Raw genomic sequence first — 13113 nt, 5'->3', positions numbered from 1 at the left:
ATCTTTATCCAATCTGGGCTTAAAATGATTAAGCCCCAGTCTGTGGGAAATGATAGACAAAATTTTGTAGAAGATCTGATATGCTACTGAAAGAAAAGAGGGAACGAGGGCAATTAAGCCGTGTCAGCAGCGACAGACATCGTATCTGTAGTCTGCTGATGCAAATCTTCTAAGCCCTGTCTTCATTATGCTGTTTTTGGCCGAGACGGCTGGGGCGGCTCATAGTGAAGACAGGTTTTATCGCCGTTTTCGTTTTCTTGCCGTACAGAGTAGACATTTTGGCTGAAAACGTATAAACTAAACAACACAATTTGTCATTCATCTTAGTTGTAGGCTACTCCAACATTTCTTTACGTTCCTGTAAAACCACAAACGCAACACAAATGACTCAAAATTTTCTGCAGCTCCTGAAATAAGACTGCGCTTTCGAATTTTTTGCCGAAAACGACAAAAACGAAAACTGTTGGGCTTTACTGAGTTTTCGGAAGAAGAATAACTATTACAACTAAAGGTTCGAGAGAACCAGAGAAATTGTACTAAATTCTTTTTCTTCTTGGCGTATAAGGCGATTTGAGGTTTTAAATGGGACTTTACTTATTTGAAGAACCGCTTTGCTTTTACTTGAAAAAGAGGAATGCAAATCTGACACTGGAGTTGCGAGAAAACCATTTAAAGCCTTTTTTTGTCAACTTTTAAAGTATATTGGCTAATTTTCTAGGAGGACACTAAAAGTGTCCCTTTTTTGCTGAATTTGACACTTTAGTCCAAAAAACTTTTGGCAACCCTGTATCTTATATGAAGAAATGGAAGAAAAATATTCTCAAGGGGGCTGAAGCGTCCAAGTGGATAACGTTTTGTTCTATTCAGGTTTTGTTCATTCTATTCTCTCGATTTTTCATATTACTTCGCTCTATGCCATTGGTTTGTCCTCAATATAACACAGCTATTTTTATGGTAGGCTAGGCCTAATTGCTGTGACCAGGGGCACTTAGGTTAAGCCTACAAAGCAAATTTATGTAACTATTTTTTTCATTGTAACTATTTTATTTCGATAATTTGAGTAATTTCTCGGTATCCTTGAAAATGCAACTCAGTGAAATTCTAGTTTGGCTACTTTTTGCCATCTTGAAAAGGTCACTCAACTAGAATTTTACCCAATATTTTTAAAGGTCATCTAAAGTCAGGGCCCTCCAGAGAGAGAACAAGTAAAGGTAGGTAGGCTACTTTAAAATAACTTCTCAGGACATACTTTAGCCTGTAGACCTACCTGTGAAAGTTTCATATTCCTACCCTAGTCCCATTCCAAAATAGCAAGAATTAGTACTAAAATTCTAATTTAGTGACTTTTGGCTATGTTGGAAAGAAGTTAGGCTAGGAAAATGAAAGTTTCAGGGATGGGTCTAAATGCTAAAGTATGTCCTGGGAAGGTATTTTGAAGTAGGCTACCTATCTCCACTCCCTCTCCCTCTAAAGGGTCCTGACCTTTGATGACCTTTAACAATAGCCTATGTGTGTTATAAAAGTGAAACCTTGAAAAATAGATCTTCTGCTTAAATGAAGTACAAACAATTGTTTTCAGCTTCACAACTTTGCTGAATCCCAATTTATAAGGTTTTAAAGATATGCAAATATATTTCCTAAATTTTGAAAAATTTAAATAGGTATAGACCTGTCATTTAGGTGAATTTCAGGGCCCTCTAGAGAGAGAAGGAGTAGAGATGGGTACTTTAAAATACCTTCCCAGGATATACTTTAGCCTATAGATCAATCCCTGAAAATTCAATTTTTCTAACCTAACCCCTCTCCAAGATAGCCAAAAGTCACTAAACTAGAATTTTACTGCTGAGTTATCTATCATGGGTTGCCTCCCCATAATAGCACACTATTTATAGGCATAAATATATTATTAATCAGAAGTAAGAGGTTAGGGGTAATGTCTATATTAACAGACTATTCAGGTAGCTAAGAAATTAACTTACCTCTATAGTCAGAATTCTATCCTAAATTTAACATGTATTTGCATAAGAAATGAACTTTACTCCCTCCCCTATATATACAAATTAAGGGTAGGCCTAATATTTGCATATTGAGGATGGAGGTAAAGTTCAAACTTATCTCTATAGTCATAATTACATCCTGAATCCAATTTTAACATATATATATATATATATATATATATATATATATATATATATATATATATATATATATATATATATATATATATATATATATATATATAATATATAAATATATATATATATATATATATATATATATATATAAATATATAAATATATAATATATATATATATATATATATATATATATATATATATATATATATATATATATATATATATATATATATATATATATATATATATATATATATATATATATATATATATATATATATATATATATATATATATATATATATATATATATATATATATATATATACATATATATATATATATATATATATATATATATATATATATATATATATATATATATATATATATATATATAATATATATATATATATATATATATATATATATATATATATATATATATATATATATATATATATATATATATAGAGAGAGAGAGAGAGAGAGAGAGAGAGAGAGAGAGAGAGAGAGGTGAGAGTAAAGTTTATTTCTGATGCAATGATTCAGATTTTCATCAAATTTTGATTCAGGGTGCAATTTTGACCATTGAGACAAGTTTATTTTTTTGCTAGCCTACCTGAATAGTCTGTTAATATGGAGGTTAATAGAAGTTATGGTGTTTAACCTAGTCTGTTAATATAGGAGCCATTGCCCCAGTCAACAGAAAGGATCTTTAAATATAATTTCAATGTAACAGTATTATAAGCATGGAATTTTCTGTATGTTCATACCTCATTGAAGTATGTGGAAATTAATGACACAATCTCTTTGAGTATAAGTGAATGTTTAGTTGTTGATGTGAAGTTCCCTGGGTCCACAAGTGCTGTTTGAGTTGTAGCCATTTATCATAGTCCTATTGTTATTGAATTGTCTACACTTAATAATAAAAAAATATTGCAGTATTTGTTCTCTGTTTCTTTACTTAGTTCTAAGTTTCTAATAGTTCATGACTTTAACTACCCTTTATTGATTGGACCTCAATTACAATGCAACTTTCTGGTGAGTCATTTGAAAATCAATTCCTTTAAACTTTACAAGAGCTTGACTTGTATCAGCACATTCAAAATCCTACTCATTTGTGTGACAATTCAACCCCTTTGGTCTTAGACCTTGTAATTACAAAATCACCTGAAGATATTGCTAGTGTTAAGTTTTTACCACTGCTAGGAAAAATCAATCATTTGGTATTGGTGATATTACTAAATTGTTTTTTGGGTTGTGCTGATGTTCCAATTACTTCTCCCAAATATGATCATCGTACAGCAAATTTCATTGCATTTTCTGATTATATTTTGTCTTTTTCTATCCAAGAGAAGTTACAGCAATGTAAGGGTACCACTGATGTGTACTTTGATTTGATTAAGCAGGCCCTTGCAGAAGGTAAAGATTGGTATGTACCAATGTCTATGAGCAGACAGTTTTCCAAAAATAGACAGTTCCTTCCTTAGTATATTGTACAAATGCTAAAAGAAAAATGTGATAGGTGGCATGGACATGTAAAATTTAAAACGTTTGATTCATCATCAAAATATAAAAGAGATAGAGCAACTAAGTTCCTTTATCTAAGTCATCAAGAGGTTGAGTTGAATGTTATTGCATCAGTCCATAGTTGCCCAAAAAGATTTTGGAAGTATGTAAGAAGGAATCAAGTTTCATAAGCCCTATCATCCACTTCCTTTATAGATCCTGAAACTCTTTTGTATATAGATTATATTAATGCTCAATTCACTCCACCATATTTAACAAAAGAATTTGATTATTCAGATTTTTTGGTCCAGCAGGTTTACTAAACACTCCAAAATCTTGATCCTGGAAAGGTACCAGATATTGATGGATTTTCAAATATGATGCTGTGCAAACTTGCATCAATGCTTGCTGGACCAGTCACTTATCTCTTTAATCTCTGTCTCTTGTGTGTAGTATGTCCTTAAGCTTTAAAAAGAACCATCATTAGGCAATTGTACAAGAATGGTTCCCCATTTTAAAAATTACAGACCAATTTCAAATACATTAATATTTTCCCATATAATGGCGAAAGTTCTGGTGAGCAGAATCCAGGCACATTCTGAAGAAAATAACTTATGGCATTCAGCTCAGCATGGGTTTCTGTAAGTGTAACAAACAATTTCTGGAGGTGATTAATGATTTTCAGTTAATGGCAGATAATGGTATTTTGTTTGATTGTATTTATATTGACTTTTCCCAAGGGTGTCACAAAGTTTCTATCCCACTTTTGATAAATAAATGTCAACTATATGGTATTGACTGCAAACTAAAGCATAGATAATGGATTATCTTACAAATAGAACCCAAGAGGTTGAAGTAGGTGATGCTCTGTTATCACCTATGTCTGTCTTAAGTGGAGTTCCACAAGGCAGTTATCTTTGGATGGTTTTCTTCTGCCTTTTTATCAATGATTTACCATGTGTTGTTACAATTTGACATTAAAATTGTTTGTGGATGATGTGAAAGTTTACAGGTCAGTCATGAATGAACATGAGATTTCCTTACTTCAAGAGGATTTGGTTGCTCTGCATTGGTGGTGTGCAGCAAACTCTTATGCTCATGAACAAAATCAAGTGCAATGCAGTGCACTATTTGCATGGACTCCTCAATATTACCATTACTTGGTTGATGGTAAATCAAGTTCAAGCATGGGGTGTGTTCAAGACCTTATGGTTTTCTTTGATTCAAGTCTCAAATTTGATAAACATGTATCAGAAATCACCCATAAGGCAAATTACCAATTATTATGTCTAAAGCATACATTTTCTAAGTTTAATCTCCAGTCATTGATTTCACTTTATGTATCCACTGTATGTCTAATACTTGAGTATTGTTCATCAGTATGATATCCTCTTAATAAGAGAGATAGAGAAAGAGTTGAGAAAGTGCAACATAGGGGCACCAAACTTATGCCTTACCTGAGACATCTACCATACAACCAGAAAATGGACAGACTACAGTTGCCTAGTCTTCAGTTCTGACATGATACAGCTGCCCTAATAAATAAATTCTGCATTGTCAGGAACATTGATAATACCACTCCAACTCACTTCTTCACTTTTAAAGAATACAGTAGTACCTGTCAACACCAACACAAAATATAACCACCATGTTCACAGAAAAGATTGGCCAAAACTCTTTATCTAGCTGAGTATGGAAGATTTAGAAGGGACTTCCATCAGAAACAGTTGCAACTACCATGGTCCAGTTTTTCAAAAGTAGTTTAGCCTCTACAGATTTCCATGCTTGGTCTTATCACAATCCATTTTGATAATTTGTTTTTTGTATTAGTTGTTTTGTGACCTATATGTTTTCGTAGTGGGTTATTTTTCATAGATTTGTATGTGTGCATTAACCTGTCAGCATCGTCATAATCTTTTTTATAATGTTTAGTGTGACAAGCTTGATAAAGCTTACCATATTTTGGTATTAATCAATGAATAAATATAAACATTATCCTAGGTTTAAAATTGTCATTGCAGGATTTCAACTCTTGCTGATAGAAGAGCAATAACCAAGTGTGGAAAACTGTCTTTTGACCGAGATGAGTCCAGGATTGCACGAAGCCTGTATTCAACTGGAGGTCCCTGGGACTTTTTGCTGTCTGGCTCTTAGCCAGATGAACTGCTTCATATAGATTTGAAAAGATATGTTAGTCCCCATCCTACACTTGTTCTGGGACCATTGCTTTTCCTAAGGCTGTAATAATTTCAATGATTTAAAGAATATGAAAATTAAAACGTAACAATGTTAAAAAACAGCTACAATGTCAACATTTTAACTGATGAATTCAGACACTTCGAACTGGACATACTTGGAGTTTCATCACATATCCCAGGGGTAGGAAAAACATGAAATTAGGTGATACATATAGAATTTACTAGGCAGGAAGGATAGGGTGCTTAGGCTAGGAGTAAGGCTCATGATGAATAAGGAACCTGCCAAGTCTTTAAAGGTGGGGAAAGCATTAATAGTAGAATGTTTGTCACTCATATTATGACTAAAAAGTGCAGTCTATAAGTCATAGTGGTATATGCCCCTGTAGAACAAACTGATAGAGCTACTAGTGACTGATGGATTTTATTACTAAAGATGGTGGGCAAAGTGAAGGTGTAAAAATAGAATAGCCAATGCTCAGGGTGTTCTTCACATTTGAAAAAAGTCTGCAAGAGTAGGAAGATAAGTCTGTGAATCAAGATTAGAATGCTGGAAGCTACACTGATGACAGCAGTTAAGTATGGTTCTGAAGTGTGAGTGCTCCAAAAAACACAAGAGGAGTTGGTGTATGTTTTTGACAGAAATTGCCTATGGATTGTTTTAGGTACCTAATTGACTAACTATATCATAAGTAGCAAGCTGTTCAAAAAATATTGCTCAATCCCACTTTTTAGGGCTATAATGGTGAAAAGATGAGATGGCTAGGACAAATTTTTCAGATGAAGGATGGCAGATTGTCCTTCTTGGCCAACCATCTAGGGTCAAAGAAAAGTGGGGTGGAGGTGTGTCCCAAGTTTCCAAAATGGGGTGGAAGGATGTCATAATGAAAGATTTAAAGCGAGTGGGAAATATTGGGAGTGTGGAAAGAGGGAGGCTTTGAATATATTGGGGTGAAAGAAGAGCATGCATAGCTGTATTGGCCTCAGGCAGCTTGGTGTCCCAGTGAGTTGTTGTAAGTAGTTGTAGAAATCTGTCATTAGGATCTCCTTTAGCATAGTAACCTTGTTTTAGGTGCCTGGATGTTTTCAAGGGTCCTCCAATGCTCTACCTTTGTAACATTGGCTCTTATAAGGGCAACTTGCTAATAGAATATAGGCTAAGTTGTGCCTATAATTGGATTCCTGATTTTCTGCTCTTTCTGAATATAATGTGTGTTTTTTGACAGTTTAATCTCCTCCTAGCCCCTTATGATCCCAGATATAGTTCTAGGATATAATGATAAAACATTAGATTTTACTTCATAATATGTAAAATATTTATTTTAATCAGATTCTTAGTTTTTTTTCCATTTTCATTTGCATTTTAAAATCATTTTAGAATTTGCCTATAATTGGGGCCATTGACAAGGGAACATGTTAATCTTCTTACTTCATAGTTTGCCAAAAAATTAAAATAAATACATTTTAAAGGCACTTCCACTATGCTTTACCCCCAAACCCCCCTAATGTGCAATTTTATAGCCCTAATTATATAGATCCCATGTCTTTTTTGCTTTCTTGATTTTGTAAGTATTTACAGGCTCATGGATTAAAACAAAAGTGATACATGGGAAATATATAATTTAGGCTAGATACCTGCATAAAAGGGGTGGTGATGATAAATTATAGTGGAACAGCCTCCAAAATGTGTTCACTACAATATTTTCTGTATATTATGACTTAAGAATTATTTTCTTGACATGTTTCCTTCTCAATAGTCCCATTTGTAGGTTAATACCATAATTTTGAATAATGTTTTTATCCACAATTCTATCAAAATCACACTAGTGTTACTAATTACCTTACATCGTATTTTCCAGTTAATAAGGAATTATCCTGTAGGTGCTGGTTAGTCAAGAACGTTGTCAGGCAACGTTTTGGCTGCATCCCATTCTCGAAGCCATGGTTTAGACGACCAATCTTTGTCCACAGCTCCCTTGAATGCCTCCACAAAAGTACAGAAAAAACAACAAAAAACAATTTATAGCTCTTTGTTCTTCAAGGGCAGAGAAAAGGGCTATACCTTACTTTTTCTAAGTGTTGAAAGAGATCCGGTTTTTAGAAACAAGTTCCCTGGCTTTAAAAAATGTCAACCAAAGAACTTACTTTTTTTTTGCTGTATTTACTCAATATGAAATATGTGGATTTTTGAGTTATTTTATTTATCAATAAATTTAAAGCAAAATCAACTGCAAAATAATATCCCCATAAGGTTTCATGGCCAGGAAGTAACAGGGAAGGAACAACACCAACAAAAGACACATAAACAAAGTCCATAATCTAGTCACTTGCCTTAACAATCCCCAAAATCTCAAGTTGGGCAGGGGAGTAGCACATGATTCCAACAACTCATTTAAACCCACCGTAGTCTATCAAAGGAAGAGAGGAGATGCTATCACTACTTGAGAGCTGCAGAAACAAGCTCTCAATTCCAGTCTTCCCCTCATTTCTTGAGGTTACACGAAGAAGTTGCAAGTCCCTTGTTGCCATTGACATGAGCATTGACACTTCTTCTCTGTATGTGCTGTCCCTCACTATGACAGCCTCTCCAAAGCCACCATCCAGCCCCAAACCATAGACGTATTCAAGAAAGGAGTTGACCATATCTGGGCCTATACAGTGCACCATAACATGGAATGCCAAACCACAGTCATGTCACACCACTAGCAAGATGTTCTACAGGACACTCTTTACCATCTTATCTTCCTGGACGTTTGATTTAGGGTAAATATCAAATCCAATCCAGAGACATCGACTCAACGGAAAAATGGGGCTTCTCCTGGAAATCAGTGACATCTAGTAATCATGAGGAAACCAAAGGAAAGAGGGCGTGGTAAAGAAAAAGCATAATAGCAAATTGAAAAAACACTTGTGGGGGCCCATGGTTGACTGCCTACAAATAGGTTATGTACCTTAACAGAGGCAATACGAGTTCTAATTTGTGATTGAAAGGCCTCCTTCTGTTTTTGTGCAAACACTTTCTCTGTGTGATTTTTTTGGAGTAAAAAAAAAAAAAAAAAACAAACAAACAAACAAACAAATTCTTCAAGTGGTAAGTAAATAGTAATTCTTATTAATAACAAAGGCTTAAGAACCTAAATTTTCATAACATTAAATCAATGAATCTGCTTTTTATGGTGATTCCAAAAATGTTCTTAAAGAATTTGGACAAAACATTAAACTTTATAGTAAAAAGTAAGGAGTTATGGAGGAGACAGTCCCCATCATATAAGGAATGCTGTGATTTCTGTTTATTTTAAATTCAAAGCTGCACCTTACGTTCAGTTGAAAAAGCTACATTTTGATATTTAATATCTGATTGTTTTCCAAATCATGCCCAGGTCTAACCAAGATATAATGTGGGGCACTGGCCCCTTAAACTCCCCAGTTTCTTGCTGTTAAATTGTATATATTAATAATTTTAAATTGATTAGTACTACCCCAATTTTTCAGTTTTTCTGCTTAAGAATTAAAATTCGGATTTATTGTCAAAATTTGCAATGGCCAGTATTTTTGCTTAATGATATTTTTGTTGCAAAATTTTGGGGTGTAAGGACTTTGGTGTAACTTTTAAACCTCTACATGGCTGAAGCCATCACAACCTCTACAAATTCTCTGAAGTATAAATACAGTATATACATCACTAAACATAGTTTTACAAAAATAAAATGAATTAATTTAGTTAAATTCAGTACTTTAGTTTGACTACCTCTGCAACTAGAAAGCATAAAATAGAGTTTTTTGATGTTTTTGAATTGATTCTTTGTAAGAATTTTCGATTGATTGTAAATTGGTCCTCTTTGAGGCAAAATCGTTTGTTTGGTGCTGTAACATGGCAGAAAACCTCACTTTCCCATGGCATAATCTTTTTGGCTGCTTAAAAATGGCATGCCAACTTTTAATTAATGTTTAAATAAGCTCTCTTGACCTTCAGTTTGATATGATCAACCCCGGGGGAAAAATGTATCCACAATCTTTAGTCTGGGGGGGAAAATATGCAAAATTCCACATTTTGTAGACTAGAGCTCGAAGCTTTTTCTCTGATTTGTTTCTGATATGATGAACCTAATAAAACAATTTCCACTAATATTGCTTGCTTTTTTGGGGGTGCTACTCCCTTTTTTGGAAAATCAGGTAATTTTTCTCATATTTGTAGCTTTTAGGTGGTAACAATAAACTGAATTAATTTTATATATTTAGAATCGGGATAAAAATCTAAATCTATTAACATGTCATTTGTCATCAAAATTCTGTTTTTAGGGTTTTGGTGGAAATTGGCCCAAGCTCCTCCTTGCTTGCAGTTTTTTACCACAAACTGTTTGATGATGTTTTCTTGTAATAAACATTTTTATTTGAACCTGTCCATTTTGTTCAGTTGAATTGGGGTATTGAAAAAAGAGGGTCGATTTCACAGCTGGATTGTAAGATGGAATATAATTTTTTTTTGCTATTGTGAATTTTCTTTGTGACCATTTTAAAATCTAGCTTTGTTTCATTTTGCATGTAAAGTTAGTTGTTCTTTTTAATTGAAAATTATTTCTAAATGAATTTAAAAATAAATTTATTCCTAAGAAAATGTATTCTAAGTATATTCCCATGCCCCCACCCATCACTCTGATGTCTGCCCCCATCCCTGAAAAGTTTCTGCAGGCCTCCTTTGTCACTACATTAGCTTCTTATGGTCACAATGACAAAAAAGCAAAATCTCTTCTTTTGACAAATAAAATTAATTTTTTCAACGAAAGAAGCTTGCACATAAGAAAACAATTCTCAAAGCCAACTGTTTTTTAGTATGATAGTTTTGCCACAAAAAAACTAGCTTATCAATCTTAATCATTAAATACAAAAATATTGCATTCACAGAGTTGCTTGGTATGTAGCTTTTTTTTTCTTTGTATTTCTAGTGCTATTTAAGTGCTTTAAGATACAGAACAGTAAAGATAAACAAAATAAAATAGAAACTACTTCAGTTAAAAATACCAACGCACTCTTTTCCACTACTAAACAAGCGCTATTTAAGTACTTTATTTGACTAGGGCCCATTTTACTAAGGACTCAAGGCCATAAGTTTAAAGCTGATTAGAAAGAAATCACCTATTTTTGTGGGGTGGATGTGTTCAACCATTTTTTTTTGCAAATTGTGGTCCTGTTAATCTAAAGACTTGAGAGTGTCAGTTTCAAACCTATAAGAGTAGCCTATGAAGTTTTTCGACTTATTTTTTGGACGCCAATGTCCTCCATGATAACTTGAGGTCCCCTTGGTAAAAAGAACAATCCTTGAAAGTTTTAAGCCAATGGGACAAGATCAAAGAATTTAATTATAAAAAATATTGTTTTTCAGTTGTTTTGTGCATTGCGGTTGTTCGGGCTAAGGACCTATGGGTATACTAAGTAGTTTCAATCTGATAGGAAATGCTGCTTTTGGCCAATTTGGGGAGGGATCATGTGACTTTAACCTCTATTTTTTTGTACATTAAGGCTTAATGGCCTAATTTTATAAACTTATGGATATAAGTTTTAGGCCAGGCAGAGCCAAACAATTTTTTGGCCAAAAGCCCTTCCTTGCAAAATTTGGGACTCTATGAACCTAGAGAACAGTTCATGAAAGTTTCAAGCCAATCAGACAGCTAAGGCCAAACATACCATCCTTGTTTCTACTAAAACCTGTATGTGAACAATAGGGAACTTGTATAATTTTTGGCCCTTGTTCGAGGGACTCAGATCAAATGAGCACCAAGTTTATTCAATTAACCCTTCCATACTAAGTGGGAAGAGAAAAAAGGTAATACAAAGAAGACACTTTCTTCTATGCTAAGGCAGTGCTACTGTATTGACTATGATTAATCATACTGTGTTGACTATGGTGCAATGAACTGAGTAATTTTAAAATAAAGCTGACATTTTCCCCTCTTTCTTACAGGTCAATATATAAAAATATGGATGTTGGTGTAAGGGTCGTAAGAGGACCAGACTGGAAGTGGGGTAATCAAGATGGTGGTGAAGGATTTGTTGGTACAGTGATTGACAAAGGAACACATGGCAGTGAAAATCTCCCAGATAAAACTGTTGTTGTCCAATGGGATATGGGCTGGAGAACTAACTACCGTATTGGATATCAGAATTCTTATGATTTAAGGATCTGGGATAATGGTCCCACAGGTATAATACTTTCATAAAGGAGGAATATGGGAGCCATCCTCTTTAGAAAACTTAAAAAGATTGCCCAAAAACAAACTTTACTGGCATCAGACTTCGCCTCACAATCAAAGCCTTTTAGTTGGACCAGTCTTCTCCTATCTGTTAAGTATGGTGTATTATTGGGTAACAATATTTCAGGGTATTGGATGTTGCTCCGACTGGTAAAGTACTTTGAAAATAACTGCAGTTTCTCTTTATGAAAAAAAAGAAGCCTAAAACCAATTCTGGGGAGTTCAATCCAGCCTTGTTGTAAAAAAAAAAACAACAACAAAGTTTTGAATGAGTATGCTGGATAAGTGGTACTTGGCTTTCTTTGAGGCAATAAATCTGCAATGAACTAGAATACTCCTTCATAAAGGTCCACTTAAAATTAAATTTTGGAGCCACCAAATTTTTGTCAGGTTTAACAGGGATGAACATCTATCAAATAGCTCCCTTATGAATTAAATATTTTCTGTTATATTATTTAGAAGTATTATGGCCTTTTCTTACCTTCGGCAATATTAATAAATCTGCTATTTATAAATAATTAATAAATCTTCTAGCAACTATACAAATTTCTGCATTAACAAGGTCTTGTTTTCAGACAAAAACTAGGAATTTCTGGAAATCTTTTAAATGCTTCTAAAGTAATGAAATTGTTTCTATCTTTACAGGTAGGAGAGTCAAAGAATACATTTTTATACTTATAATGAACCAAAATAAAAAAAAAAGGAATAGAACAAGAATGCCTTCATGCATGTAAGAATATGTAAAAGACTGTAATGCCACCTCTGAGATTCAGTTTGTAGATATTAACCATGGTTAAAATTTTCCACTATTGGAGTGAAAAAAATGGATGCATATAAGGTATATAATAGGCTAGATGGATTTAGTGTCATGTGGGGGGGGGGAATAACATGCTATATATGTCTTGGTGTAACCTTTTTTGTTGATAAAATTAATGTAGTAATAGATCCTATAGATCAATTTGACATGCTGTTGCATTGCTAGTTTCTATTTGAAAACTTTGTTTAATTCATATTTGTTCT

General features: G+C 33.5%; 1 protein-coding gene across 3 annotated transcripts in view; it reads left to right on the top strand.

Annotated features, from left to right (window-relative positions):
• Positions 1-762: 762 nt before the first annotated feature.
• Positions 763-13113, top strand: part of LOC136026338 (E3 ubiquitin-protein ligase MIB2-like) — a 124082-nt gene continuing 111731 nt past the window's right edge. The window contains exons 1-2 of one of the 3 annotated variants that reach the window (XM_065702774.1): positions 763-867; positions 11805-12043. In XM_065702774.1, coding sequence (XP_065558846.1) covers positions 11821-12043 — 223 coding nt within the window. In that variant the 5' untranslated portion in view covers positions 763-867; positions 11805-11820. Of the gene's footprint in view, positions 868-5698; positions 5841-11804; positions 12044-13113 lie in introns of those variants that run through there. The other 2 variants (XM_065702773.1, XM_065702772.1) reach the window with 2 other exon arrangements.

Source organism: Artemia franciscana, chromosome 4, assembly GCF_032884065.1.
Source record: "Artemia franciscana chromosome 4, ASM3288406v1, whole genome shotgun sequence".
NCBI lineage: Eukaryota > Metazoa > Arthropoda > Branchiopoda > Anostraca > Artemiidae > Artemia > Artemia franciscana.
The sequence above is the reverse complement of the archived record's forward strand: the minus strand, read 5'-3'. Positions and strand labels throughout refer to the sequence as shown.